Source organism: Coenobita brevimanus, chromosome 15 (genome assembly GCF_032717465.1).
Source record: "Coenobita brevimanus isolate Jiangsu-jjx chromosome 15, ASM3271746v2, whole genome shotgun sequence".
Taxonomy (NCBI): Eukaryota; Metazoa; Arthropoda; class Malacostraca; order Decapoda; family Coenobitidae; genus Coenobita; species Coenobita brevimanus.
In genome coordinates, this window is record NC_136968.1 from 2,165,314 (window position 1) to 2,177,921 (window position 12,608).

Here is a 12,608-nt window from a genome sequence, read left to right on the forward strand (position 1 = left end):
ACCAGTAAGAGTCCTGTCCTGCCTCGGAACCCCACTCCACCTCACCCCAGCAAGCCCACAACCTCTTCCATTCAAGGTGAGGAATCCTTCATAGTTTACATTTAATGAAGTCTTTATTAGGTAGGTAAATATGAGAAAAAAATATGAAAATTGCCCCAAAAGGTGAACTTGGGGCTGGTTTGGGTACCATGAAACCCTTTAATTTGCAAACATACATCCCCCCCCCTACATGGAATGCCTGTGAAGCGGGACCTTTTGGGTACAATATTCCTGTGTTATGTGAGTGCTGACTATATATATATATATATATATCATTGGTCTGAAAGGGTTAAGCTAAGTTCCATGGCCTGACAGATGTTATTAAAGAAAATATAAAACAAAATTGCAAAACTAGATAATTTTTTCTTAGGAAGGACAAGATAATGAGAAATTTATTATTAATATTATTATTGTTATGATTATTTTTATACTGCTACTACTACTACTACAGTACTACTGCTGCCGTTGCTACTACTACTACTACAGTAGAATGTCGATTTAACTCGAGATAGGTTCCTTGAGAGGTTGCCCGAAATTCATTTCGTGCAAAGTCGAAGTGCTGTTTTGGTGGAATAAAATACTGTAATTTGGTACCTGAGAATAACACAGAATAGTAAAAATGCTTTTTTTGACTATAATTACAAAAAGTATATGTCAGAATGATAAATTAGCACCAGACATTCCCTGCAGTGAGGTTGGGAGGAGCATGTCATCCTTACTGTGTGGTATGTATGAGTACAGGTACACTGCCTGCTGCCTCACTTGATGCACCATTGCTACATTGCAGAACATCACCTTGATTTTCTGCTCCATCATGATTGATTGCCTAGATTTCTTTGTATTTGGGGTAGCTAGTTATACAGTCTTGTCAGAACTTATGTAAGGGTTACTTTCCCAAGGCCTCGCATATAGCCAAAACACCCCAGCTTACACCCACTAAATCATTCCTGAAGTTAAAAAAAAAAAAAAAAAAAAAAAAAAAAAAGGTAACCACAATTAACACTCCCTAAATGATTCCTAAACTTAAAAAAAAAAAAACTAGAATACAGTACACTTAATTCATGAAGTTGTTTTAATAAAGAAGCTGAAGTTTGTTTGGCATTTGGCAGTGAATGTGGTAAAAAAAAAAAAAAAAAAACTGCCATCGGACAAAAATCTAACTAGAAGAGGCTGTTTATAAATGGTACGTACAGCAGTGATCGTCTGGAGTGGTATGTGAGTACAGTATTGTCATTTTATCAGTTGCAGAGGGGTTTTTGATCTCTTCAGCAGACCTGGCCTAACACTACCCAGTGCAGTGCATGGCTGCAGAACTTGGTCACCACACAGTGCACTTCCAGCCAACTGTTGCCACACAGCACAATTTTATTTGTAATTTGTCAAAACATTTCATTCCTGATGATTACTGTACTGACAAATTTTGCTTTAAGTAGATGCTGACACGGTAATTTTCAGTACTAACGTGAGAATAAAACCTAATTCATAAATTTCAAAGATGTCTGTGAACAATGTCTTTGCCTGGTGGATGAAGCACTTACATGGTTACCATAGCAACCTCACACCTCACCACCCATCGCGACAGTGTGGCAGTTTATCCCAATAAACTGGATGTCATAATGCATCAACTTTTCATTCCATAATGAAACACGAAGACATTTGTCATTCATGACTGCTGAGCAGTACTTTGCTGTGAATGTGTCCTAAAATAACTAATGAAATGGTAAGTTTGACTTTAACACATATACAGATAATTTTAGAAATTGTGGAGGTCTGTCAGCCTATCTGGCGTGAGGTGATTGTGTGCGTGGTTGGTTCCTCCACATTACCACAATAATATAAATACATTTATTGTAGCAAATTCTGTCACTGAACATTTTGTTTTTTACTTCACAGTAGTGAATTTACACAAAAAGATGGTCCTGAAAATAGTGGAATGTATAATGAAGTTTAGGCTGTTTTCAAAGCCTAAATGAGCCATATTCACTTATTTACCATAATATATAATGTTTCTTGCTTTGCCCTTACCCGTACATTACACAAATGACACTACAAGCTTCGCTCAGTAATTGGTACTGGTACACACACACACACACACACACACACACACACACACACACACACACACATATATATCCCCTCCATCACCCTCACTTCTTCCCCCATCCCCAACCCCCTGTCCCTTCTCCATCCCCCATCATACTTGACTTTTTATTTTTTTTTTTTAATAGGAATTTTCTTGATAACTATTGGCCGTATCGAAATTCCAAAAACACCACAAGAAAGCTTGTGAAATTTTGCTTTGTTTTTGCATGGTTTGGGCAGAATTTTGGGTAAGGATGTTGGGAAGTTATTAAAGCCATTTTTACACTTGAACAAGCTTTATTCTCACTGCATTGTTGTACTTTTATTCTTCAGTTTTGTGTGCCTTTATTAGCTTATCATATATTATAAACACCGCCAATATAACCAGTTTCTGAGGGCAAATTTGGATGTTTTTTTTTTTCTTTGTGCCCGGGCAGAAGCCCCCATAGCTGGGATGAAGGAGGGATGGGGTGAGAAGAGAGGGGATGGAGGGAGGACCAGGAGAGCTGTGTACACCACCACATTGCGTTCAGCTGTGCTCATTTAATTCTAACCTAGGGAGAGGAGAAGCACTTAGAAAATAATTTATTGTTACAGCTTAATTTTAAACACTTTTCAGATTCTGTACCATACACTTTATACACCTTATTATTAATTATCTTACAAACTAAAGATGTTCACTTTGTATATTTCACTTATCACTCATTACCCTCAGTCTTTTCCTGACATATAAGAATTTAGTCTGGTCGGCTCCTTGACTTTGATAAAAGCAAATTCCGGTATATTGAAGTCCGTTATATCGAGGTTTTACTGTACAGTCAAAGACAAAAGTCGTGTTCTGGTTTTATCCAAAGATTAAGTGTTGCATGTGAAACATTATGAGAGCTCTGCTAGAGCTGCATGTTCATGGTTGATTAGCCTGACTTTCCTCAAGCTTCACATCTGCTGCTCTTGAAGTGACAGTATACATGAACCCAGGATATTCCAAAGCCATACCATCCTCTTGCAAGAATTGCTGCATCCAAGAGATGAAATGTGAACCATATCCCATCAGGCAATGACCACCTGGGCATTACATCTTACACCTTACCACAAAACATCAGGCAGACCTAATACAGTATATACCTTGATATGGAGAGGGCAAAACAACATGTGTCCAACTACTGGGAAGATGAGAGGACATATTATACACACACCCTCGAACAGATAGTTCAAACATTTGGTGTAAAGAGAACTGTAGAAAGGTGGATTAAGTGCTTTCGGGAGGAAGGCACTCTGGACGGCAGTCATCATTCAGGTTGCCCTAGTGTTACCAGACCAGTACAGGACGCGGAAATATTCACAACAGTGGAATGTAGCACTTGTAAGCAGTGCTTATTCCGTAAGAGATGAACTGAACCTAGAATGAAGCATACGAATAGTTGTGCATAAACTTCGGTCTTTTGGGTTATGTGTTCAAACCTCAGCCTGTGAGATTCATTTTGCCTCTCCCAACAAAACATTCAGTTATCATCATGCACTGGCTCTATCCTCATATGTAACAACATTGTTTGGTGACAAATAATGACAATCACAGCATATAATTACCAGCTTAAGCTAAGCAGAAATTATTAAAGTAGAACCAAAATTCTGACATGTCTTTAGCTAATTGAATTGCAGTGTTTCTTGCAGGGTATTAACCCTTTATGGTTTTGTGTAGCAATTTGTCACATTTTAGCCTTCTTAAGTTCTAGCCATGAAAAATAATTTCTGGAGATATTTGGCAGTTTTCCACAGGCATCTGGCTGCAGGAGAGTTGTAGTGCTGATTTGGCTCAATAGATGGTGGGTGTGTCGAGCAGTGTTGTGACTACATTAGTTGAGGGATGCCATTTGCAGAGACGAAGAGGTGTCATATTTTGCCCCTGCAAAGTGTCTTGTAACCCTAATCCAGGTAAGTGCTGAACTACCGATAAATCACATTTTTATAAACAGATAGCGAACCCGTGAAGTGTATGTGAGGTGTTTTTTCATTATTTTAAGAAAATAACATATGTAAGTTTAAATGTCGCCAAATCGGTACACTGGACACTTCATCCCCCCCCCCCCCCCAACCAGAACAATTTCACTAATGCCAGCAGTAAAGTCCAGTAATACCTTACAGGTGTACACTGCCTTCTCATGACAAGACTGTGTTAATTATACATACAGCTTGATATATATCACATACTTGCTTGTGTACAGAATATCTATCATTACAAAGTAATTTAATGTATATATCTCTTCCAGATGGCATGAATCAACCTAAATTTTATGGAAAGAACCCCCCACCTCCAAAAGTGTGCAAAGGTTTTACAATATGAGATGAACCCCAGTCTGAGTCTGTTGAATCAGATGTTTATGATGATGATAGTGAAAATGAATATCTTCCTACCCAAGATGATGATGCACTGTTTAGTCATGACTTGATGATGGATTACGAAGGTAACTTTCTCTCTCTGTCTCTCAATTCTCTATGGAATTATTAGAATAATACCTATACTCCAATATTTATCTAGGTATTGGATGTAGTAAAATTGTTACCAGTCTCTGTATTTCATGATTGAAAGTGGGAATTAATATTCTTTAATTGTAAGGGAGATGCATCCTTTGTCCCTCCCAGGATCAACACCCCATGTATACAACATACCATCCCTCCCTCCCCCCAACTTTTTACACTGTTTCCCACAGCGGGGTGGCAAGGCAGAGGGCGAAACATCCCCTTCCCAGTCACACATCAGATGCATGACAGTATTATTACCATCATTTACTGCATTATTACTGTACTATAGATGTTTCTTTTTGGTGGCAGATGAAGAGAGGATTGTCACTGGAAGGGCCAGGAGAAATATGGAGTTTCCTACTATGGCTGAGGTTTTACCTTCCACCTCAAGGATGACTGTAACCATGAGATCAAGTTTGCCTAATGCAGGCACTAGTAATATCAGTGTTGATATAGACAGTGCCAACACTGTTATGTTAGTGCTGCTCTGTCTAGTGGTGGTAATAGTACAGTATTGAAGCACATGTTTCCACCACGACAGCAGGGACCACAGTACCTAATACTCACCAGCAGAGAAGAGAGGAGGTGTAAGTGCAGGATTACAAAGATTTTAAAAGGAAATTGCAGTGGAGTGTATGTTCCAAATGTAAATAATGAAAAATCTATCCCAGATTGGCTAGGATGTATTCCCAATCCATGGAATGTATTAGAGTGTATTGATTATTTCAGACAGTTTTTTGATAAAAATTTATTAAATCTAATGTGCTCTGGGAGTAATCTTTATGCCTTACAAAAAGATGCAAATAAACCATTGTCACGTATAGTACATGATTTGGAAGTATTTCTTGGCATCTGCATATACATGAGTGAAGTAAAACTTAATACCTCTTGTAGCTATTGGTGTCCTGAGACCAATATTGGGGCTGTAACAGATTTTATGTCCTGTAATAGGTGGGAAAGAATTAAGAGTTGCCTTCATTTTGCAGATCATACAAAAGCTCATGAAGAAGGTACACCTGAGTATGACAAACTGTATAAAATAAGACCATATCTTAGCAGTTTAAATTAAAAAGTTAATAGGATTCCCATGGATCAGAATGTTTGTGTAGATGAGATGGTAGTACCGTACAGAGGAACCCGCCCTCGTTATTACGTGAGGTCAAAACCAAGCCCTTGGGATTTTAAAGTCTAGACCTTGGCTGATTCTTATGGAATTGTTCATAATTTTGAGATATGTGTAGGCATTGGTGCAACTCCTAAAGTTGAATGATTTCCTGACATGAAATCCAATGCTATTGTTGTTTGTTATTTGGCCTCTGGTATTCCCTAGCATAAAAATCATAGACTTTTCATGGATAACTTGTTCTCAACAATTCTTCTGTATTTGGAGGTGTACAACTGAGGCATATTATGTATGGGAACTGTTTGTGGTAACAGGCTTGCAGGACTGAAGCTTACTGCAGATAAGGAATTAAAATTGAGGAAAATCTGCATTTGTAGAATATAAGGGGAAGATGGAGACATGTCCAGGCACTGTAAGGGTTGTTAGATGGAATGATAATAATATATGTAATGTCATGTCCACCGTGGGATCTACTCAGCCTGTCACTACAATTGGTCGTTGGGATAAATCTGTATCCACAACAGTTAAATCTGAAGTAAGTTGTCCTGCCCTCATCAAAAACTACAATGCCAGTATGGGAGGTGTATACAAAATGGATGCACTTATTGTATTTTACAGAATGTTTTGCAGAACAAGAAAATGGTACCTTCTCTTCCCCCCCCCCGGGGGGGGGGGGGGGTTTTTTTTTTTTTTTTTTTTTTTTTTTTTTTTTTGACTTATCAATATGTAATGCCTGGCTGCTGTACAGGTGGGACATAAGTACATTTGGTGGTAATGCTCAGGCTCTAAAGTTACTTGATTTTAAATTGGTTTTGTCCTCATGCCTGCAACAGCAGAACAAACCAGTTACAGGTAAGAGGAAAGATAGGCCATCAACATCTGGGGTTGATGAATGGCAGGCTGAAAAAAAGAGAACAGGTCATAACGCTAAGCCAGTTCCCAGTAAGGCAATTAGGCATGACCAGACTGGACATTTCCCTGTCAGTCATAACAAAAAAGGGCAATGCAAATTACCTGGTGGTTGTAAGTCAACTCCTGTAACTTGGTGCTTGAAGCGTGCAGTCTACGTGTGTAGCACTAATGAGAAAAAGTTGTTTTGTAGATTTTCATGGTGTTAAGTATGATCTGTCGACACTGCCACATGCATAATGTAATAGTAGTTTAGAATTGCTAAGGTTTTTCTTGTACCCAAGAAGCAATTTTTCATTGAAAAAGTTGGCTATGAACAGAGTTTCCCAGTACTTTCTTACTGGTTTTTGTACTTTTTTTTTTTTTTTAATACTCCTGTAGGAACTCAAATAAAAACTTGGTTTAGCCATAAGTTTTATATTATTATGTTACCAAATGTATTTTTCTTATAAATGCTGTTGTATTCTTCGTTTTCAGTTAAGTTTTAAGCTTTCAGTGTAAAATCTATATTTTTCTGTCACAGAGAACTCTAAGTATCTGTCTATTCTGTCTGTCTACAGCCAGACACCACAATCATTATTTCATCATCAGCTACATAATGATCTCAATACATTTCTCAGCTTGGATGAGCAAAAGTACTTACCGTAGTACTGGTCTTCATAAAATCTCTGAAGTGTATCAGTAACTGATAATTTTAAGCTGTTTGATTTCTAGGCTTTATCTCCGTGATTTAACTGTTGCTGCATGAAAATATGGATGTGTATGCTTGTGAAGTGGGGTCAGGGTTCCAGAGGCTTGAATGGTGAATGAGTGAATTAGAATGTGGCTCATTCAAAACTCTTACTGTCTTTGTCTGTCTCCCCCTACCCCCTCTCTCTCTTTTCTGACCCTGGACCCCACCTCACCCTATTCTTGGTTGGAAAAAAGATGTATGGATAATGATGGTGATGACAATGATGATATCTGAAAAAAAAAAATAATAATAATTTCCCCTCTTCCTTCTTTCCTTCCTTCCTCTTCTGTCTTTCTTTCCTTCAGTCTTTCCTCTTCTGTCTACAGGTGACTCTACACTGAATGACAAGCCAAATTATTTCTTGTACACCAGGAAACCATTTACTACTCTGGGTAGTAAGCATATGACCAAATAATGGCACCTGGTGGTTTAGTGGGTAATTATGGTGCTCCAATTGGACTGAGGCAGCGCAGGTTTATATCCAAGGGATGATTGGGGTTTATTGCTCATGTAATTCCACTTGAGGATGAGTGAGGCTGGTCAATCTTATCTTAAATGTCAGGACCAACTTCCCTAGCCCCAGGCTGCTACATTCCTCATGGGGCAACACAAGACTGGATGATGATGATAATTTGGTGCTGGTCTGAACAGAATACCCCAACAGACAATTTTATCTGACTTTGGAGGGGCTACTCAGATTGGAATGGTTAGATAGAGTCTTCTTTAATCCCTTTACTGCTAAATGTCTCTCTTAGGCTGAACAGAATTATGTACCAACAAGAACAGAATAAAAAATAACTGTACCACTGGCATGAAAGGGTGAATTGAACAGAACAACTCTAAGTGAAACAATAACCCTTTAGCTGTGGCCGGTACCTTTTGATTTTATAATTTTAGACTAACACTACGGTACCTTTTGATTTTATAATTTTAGACTAACACTATAAGATTTTGTTCATCTGAGAGAAAGCCTTGCAGTCAGAGGCTTCAACAAATATACAGGTAACTTGAATCATCCCCTCTCTGCTGTAGGTGGTGTTGGTGAGTGATGCTGTCATGTGATGGCACTGATGTAACCAGCCATCACCACTGCCTGGTTATACAAGTGTCCCTTATCTCCCTCCCTGCTTTGCCAAAGGAGAATGAAGGACTGTCAACAAAGAGCAACTTCAGCTTGCAGTCCATGGGGTTCACATTTCAGATGATACTACTACTACTACTACTACTACTGCTACTCTGTTATAGGTACACTTAATAAAACAATGCAGGCTAAATACTGGACAGTTTTATACTATAGTGAAATCCAAATAGTCAACTGGATACCCTAAGACTGCATTTTATACACCCTTTATTTGATACTGTGTTAGTTTGCACATATGTGACATTCTACATGTGACATTAAGCTCAAGTCTCTGTATGACATGCTATTGTCTCCACACACCTGACCCACCTCTACACACCTGACACTTCACATGACACTGTGTTCATCTCCACATGTGACTCTTGACACCATAGTCTTCACACATTCAGCACTTTATATGATATGTTTGTCTCCATGTGTGTCACTCTATACATGACATTGTGTTCAAGTCTTCACACACCCAACACGCTTCATGTGACACCATATTCATATTCTAGTTTTTTTGTGACATTAGCTTCTAGTCCTCACACATCTGACACTTATCTCCACACACTTCATGCGACGCTGTTATCATAGTCCAATGCATATGATACTTTGTGACCTAGTGTTCACCTCCGCACATATGGCACATTGTAGGTGATTATGTTACATCATGTCCTAGTGTTCATATCACATCATCTTCTAGTGTTCATATCACATCATCTTCTAGTGTTCATATCACATCATCTTCTAGTGTTCACATCACATCATCTTCTAATGTTCATATTACATCATGTTCTAGTGTTCATATTACATCATGTTCTAGTGTTCATATAATGTTCTAGTGTTCATATCATGTTCTAATGTTCACATCTCATCATGTTCTAGTGTTCACATCACATTATCTTCTAATGTTCATATTACAGTATGTTCTAGTGTTCATATTACATCATGTTCTAGTGTTCATATTACATCATGTTCTAGTGTTCATATCATGTTCTAGTGTTCATATCACATCATGTTCAAGTGTTCATATCACATCATGTTCAAGTGTTCATATTACATCATGTTCTAGTGTTCATATTACATCATGCTCTAGTGTTCATATTACATCATGTTCTAGTGTTCATATTACATCATGTTCTAGTGTTCACATCACATCATGTTCTAATGTTCACATCACATCATGTTCTAGTGTTCACATCACATTATCTTCTAATGTTCATATTACAGTATGTTCTAGTGTTCATATTACATCATGTTCTAGTGTTCATATTACATCATGTTCTAGTGTTCACATCACATCATGTTCTAGTGTTCATATCACATCATGTTCTAGTGTTCACATCACATCATGTTCTAGTGTTCACATCACATCATGTTCTAGTGTTCATATTACATCATGTTCTAGTGTTCACATCACATCATGTTCTAGTGTTCATTTCACATTAATATTCTAGTCTTCAAGTGACATCGTGCTCAAGTCTCCTGTGTTTCTTCAGTGCTGAGCTCTTGCGGTATTGACTCCCACACTCAGGACACTCGTATGACTTCCTCTCCCTGTGGCTGCGTTTGTGTTTGTGCTTGTTTGAGGCCCCACACTTGTCACAGCGAGTTGACGTACTGTGTCTCTGATCGCCCTGTACCGTAGAATGTGTCAGTGAAGCACCACAGTTACCACACTTTGATGGAACTATGATCTTGCTCTTACCACAGCTGGACGGGGCTATATTCTTGTTGTTCGTACAGTTTTGTGGGGCTGTGTTCTTGCTGTTTCCACAATCTGACAGGGCTACAATCTTGCTGCTTTTTGTGGCATGGGGTTTCATGGTCTTGGCAATGAGGAGGGCTTTTTCATGTGACTTTGTACCATGTGTTCGCTCCTGGCTGCCACTGCTACTGGTCTGGCCCAATTCACTGTCTGCAGCTGGGAGTTTATGTACACTTGATTTACTGTGGGATTTTGGCTTCAGTGTTGGGTCATACTTGTGTCCACTTTTAGAACTCTTCATTGGCTTAATTTCATGCACTTCAGGGTTTATTGTTCCCTTACTGGTGTCATTCTCACTTCCTGAAACACTCCTTGATCCTGTGGTTTGACTCTGGCGGTGCTTCCTGTCTCTAAACTGATTCTGCACATCCCTGAGGCAAATCTTTCGCTGAATGTGTAGTCTGAGGGAGACCTTGTTGGTGAAGTCCCCCTCACACACAGGACAAACATACGAGTCTCCCGTTCGCTTAGAGTGCACTAACCTGTGAGTTAACAAGCATGTTTTGCTGGTAAATTGCTTGCGGCACTTCCCACATTTGAAGATGGATGGGTTCCGTCCTCTAAGTGTGTCCTTGGAGCTTCTGTCTTTCTTGGACAGTTTGGTTTCCCCACCTTCACTTTCATTACCGCCATTCAAACCATGCTTGCGTGAACTGTGGCTGAGTCTGCCGTTCTTGAGGCTGCTTGGAATGTGTGCATCAGGGTGGTAGATCTTCACAAATGGACTGTCCCTGCTACTGCGCTTGTAAACAACGACACCGCGCCTACGAAACAAATCACCAATCAGTGGAAGGTGGTACACAGGTGGAGGAGTGACGTCACTGGGGCTTTGGTTATGACCGTTAGTAGGGGAAACAAATGGCAGTCTTGAGCTGTTAGAGTGACATATTAGAGTGCCATTAGACATCCCAGTGGAAGCTTCATTACTACAGCCATCTTCCTGACAGCCTGCATCACTATCAGACGAGTAACTGTTCTGGTGTCCCAAAACTGATCTGGTGTTAAAATGTGACACAAATGGGGCACCCGACTCTGCTCTGACACTATCCTCAGTTACCTGGTCATCAGTTTCCAGGTCACAGTCAGGCTCAAAAATCATATCACACTCAACACTCAGGAACTCCACAGCGCTCGTCATTCCTTCCTCCATCACACACGTGCTCAGGATCTCACGTGTTCGGTTCGTTGCGTTCTGGAGCTTGATCTCGCTTTCTGTTTCAAGCTTCATCTGACTCTCCGTTTCCAGCTTCTCATCCACGTTTCCAAGCCTTGCCTGACCTGCGTCCATTATGCAGCTCTTTATTATTGCTCGGGTTTCCTCTAGGGTGTTCCTGTGCTTTAATGGACTTACGGTTTCATGCATTTCTCGGGGAGGGAAGCCAAGTTTAGACGTAACAGCATCTTTCACTCCCACCTTATCAACCATGACTTTAGCCCCTGCACTATAACAACTTATTATTCTTGTTCCCGCCACACTTAGGAGAGCACCCTCATAATGAACAGGTTAATGAGGGCTATATACACCAATAACTCCTCTAGTTTAGAAACAACTTGGCCTAAAACGACTACCGGGTACCGTACCGTACCTCCTGTATCTTGCACGCTGAGTTGTAACAAGAGATTAACATTAAAATACAGTGCTAATCACAAAGAAGTTCAGTTCAGTGGAAATTATGTACAGGTAGAGTTTCAGTAACAAGAGGTTAACACTAGAATATGAGCTACTTTCAAAGAAGTGTTACAAAAAGGATGTAGAGCCATAGTATTGTCTCTCTCCTTCAGCTACAAGATATAGACTACAAAGTATACAAAACAACAAAAATCTCCACTAACACATGGTGGAAGAAGTATTGTTTCCTCCATGCTCGTACTCTGTTGTCACCCACAGTCTCTCAGTTTCTATTTCCCTGCTTGTTTCTTCACCTTAACGTATTATTTTTGAGATTCGACACTTCTCTAATACTGTGCAGTACTGATTTCTACTGACAAATTCCTTTCACTTCCAAGCAATTCACTGCACTGATACCATTCACTGTGGCAGATTTTTCACAGACCAAAATGACTGTTATCCTCTTGTCATTTGATACACTATGATGTATTATACTGATTTCTACCTGCAATTATTCTTCATTTGCCTATAATTCACTGCTGCCACACCACTGTCATGATACACAACTGATTTGTCAAGGATGGGACGGATGTTCTCTATCACACAGTATAATATTTCATGCTGATTTCTACTTAAAACTTCCTACATCTTGATAATAATTCACTGCTCCAATACCATTCTACTTAAATGAACTTTCAAGAC

At 39.4% G+C, this 12,608-nt stretch overlaps 1 protein-coding gene across 1 annotated transcript; it reads right to left on the reverse strand.

Moving 5' to 3' along the window:
- Window positions 1-9,769: 9,769 nt before the first annotated feature.
- Window positions 9,770-11,737, reverse strand: LOC145390610 (uncharacterized). The gene has a single exon (XM_080265411.1). It carries the CDS (start codon window positions 11,721-11,723, stop codon window positions 9,990-9,992), a length of 1,734 nt encoding a protein of 577 aa, XP_080121537.1. The 5' UTR covers window positions 11,724-11,737; the 3' UTR covers window positions 9,770-9,989.
- Between the last annotated feature and the right edge of the window lie 871 nt (window positions 11,738-12,608).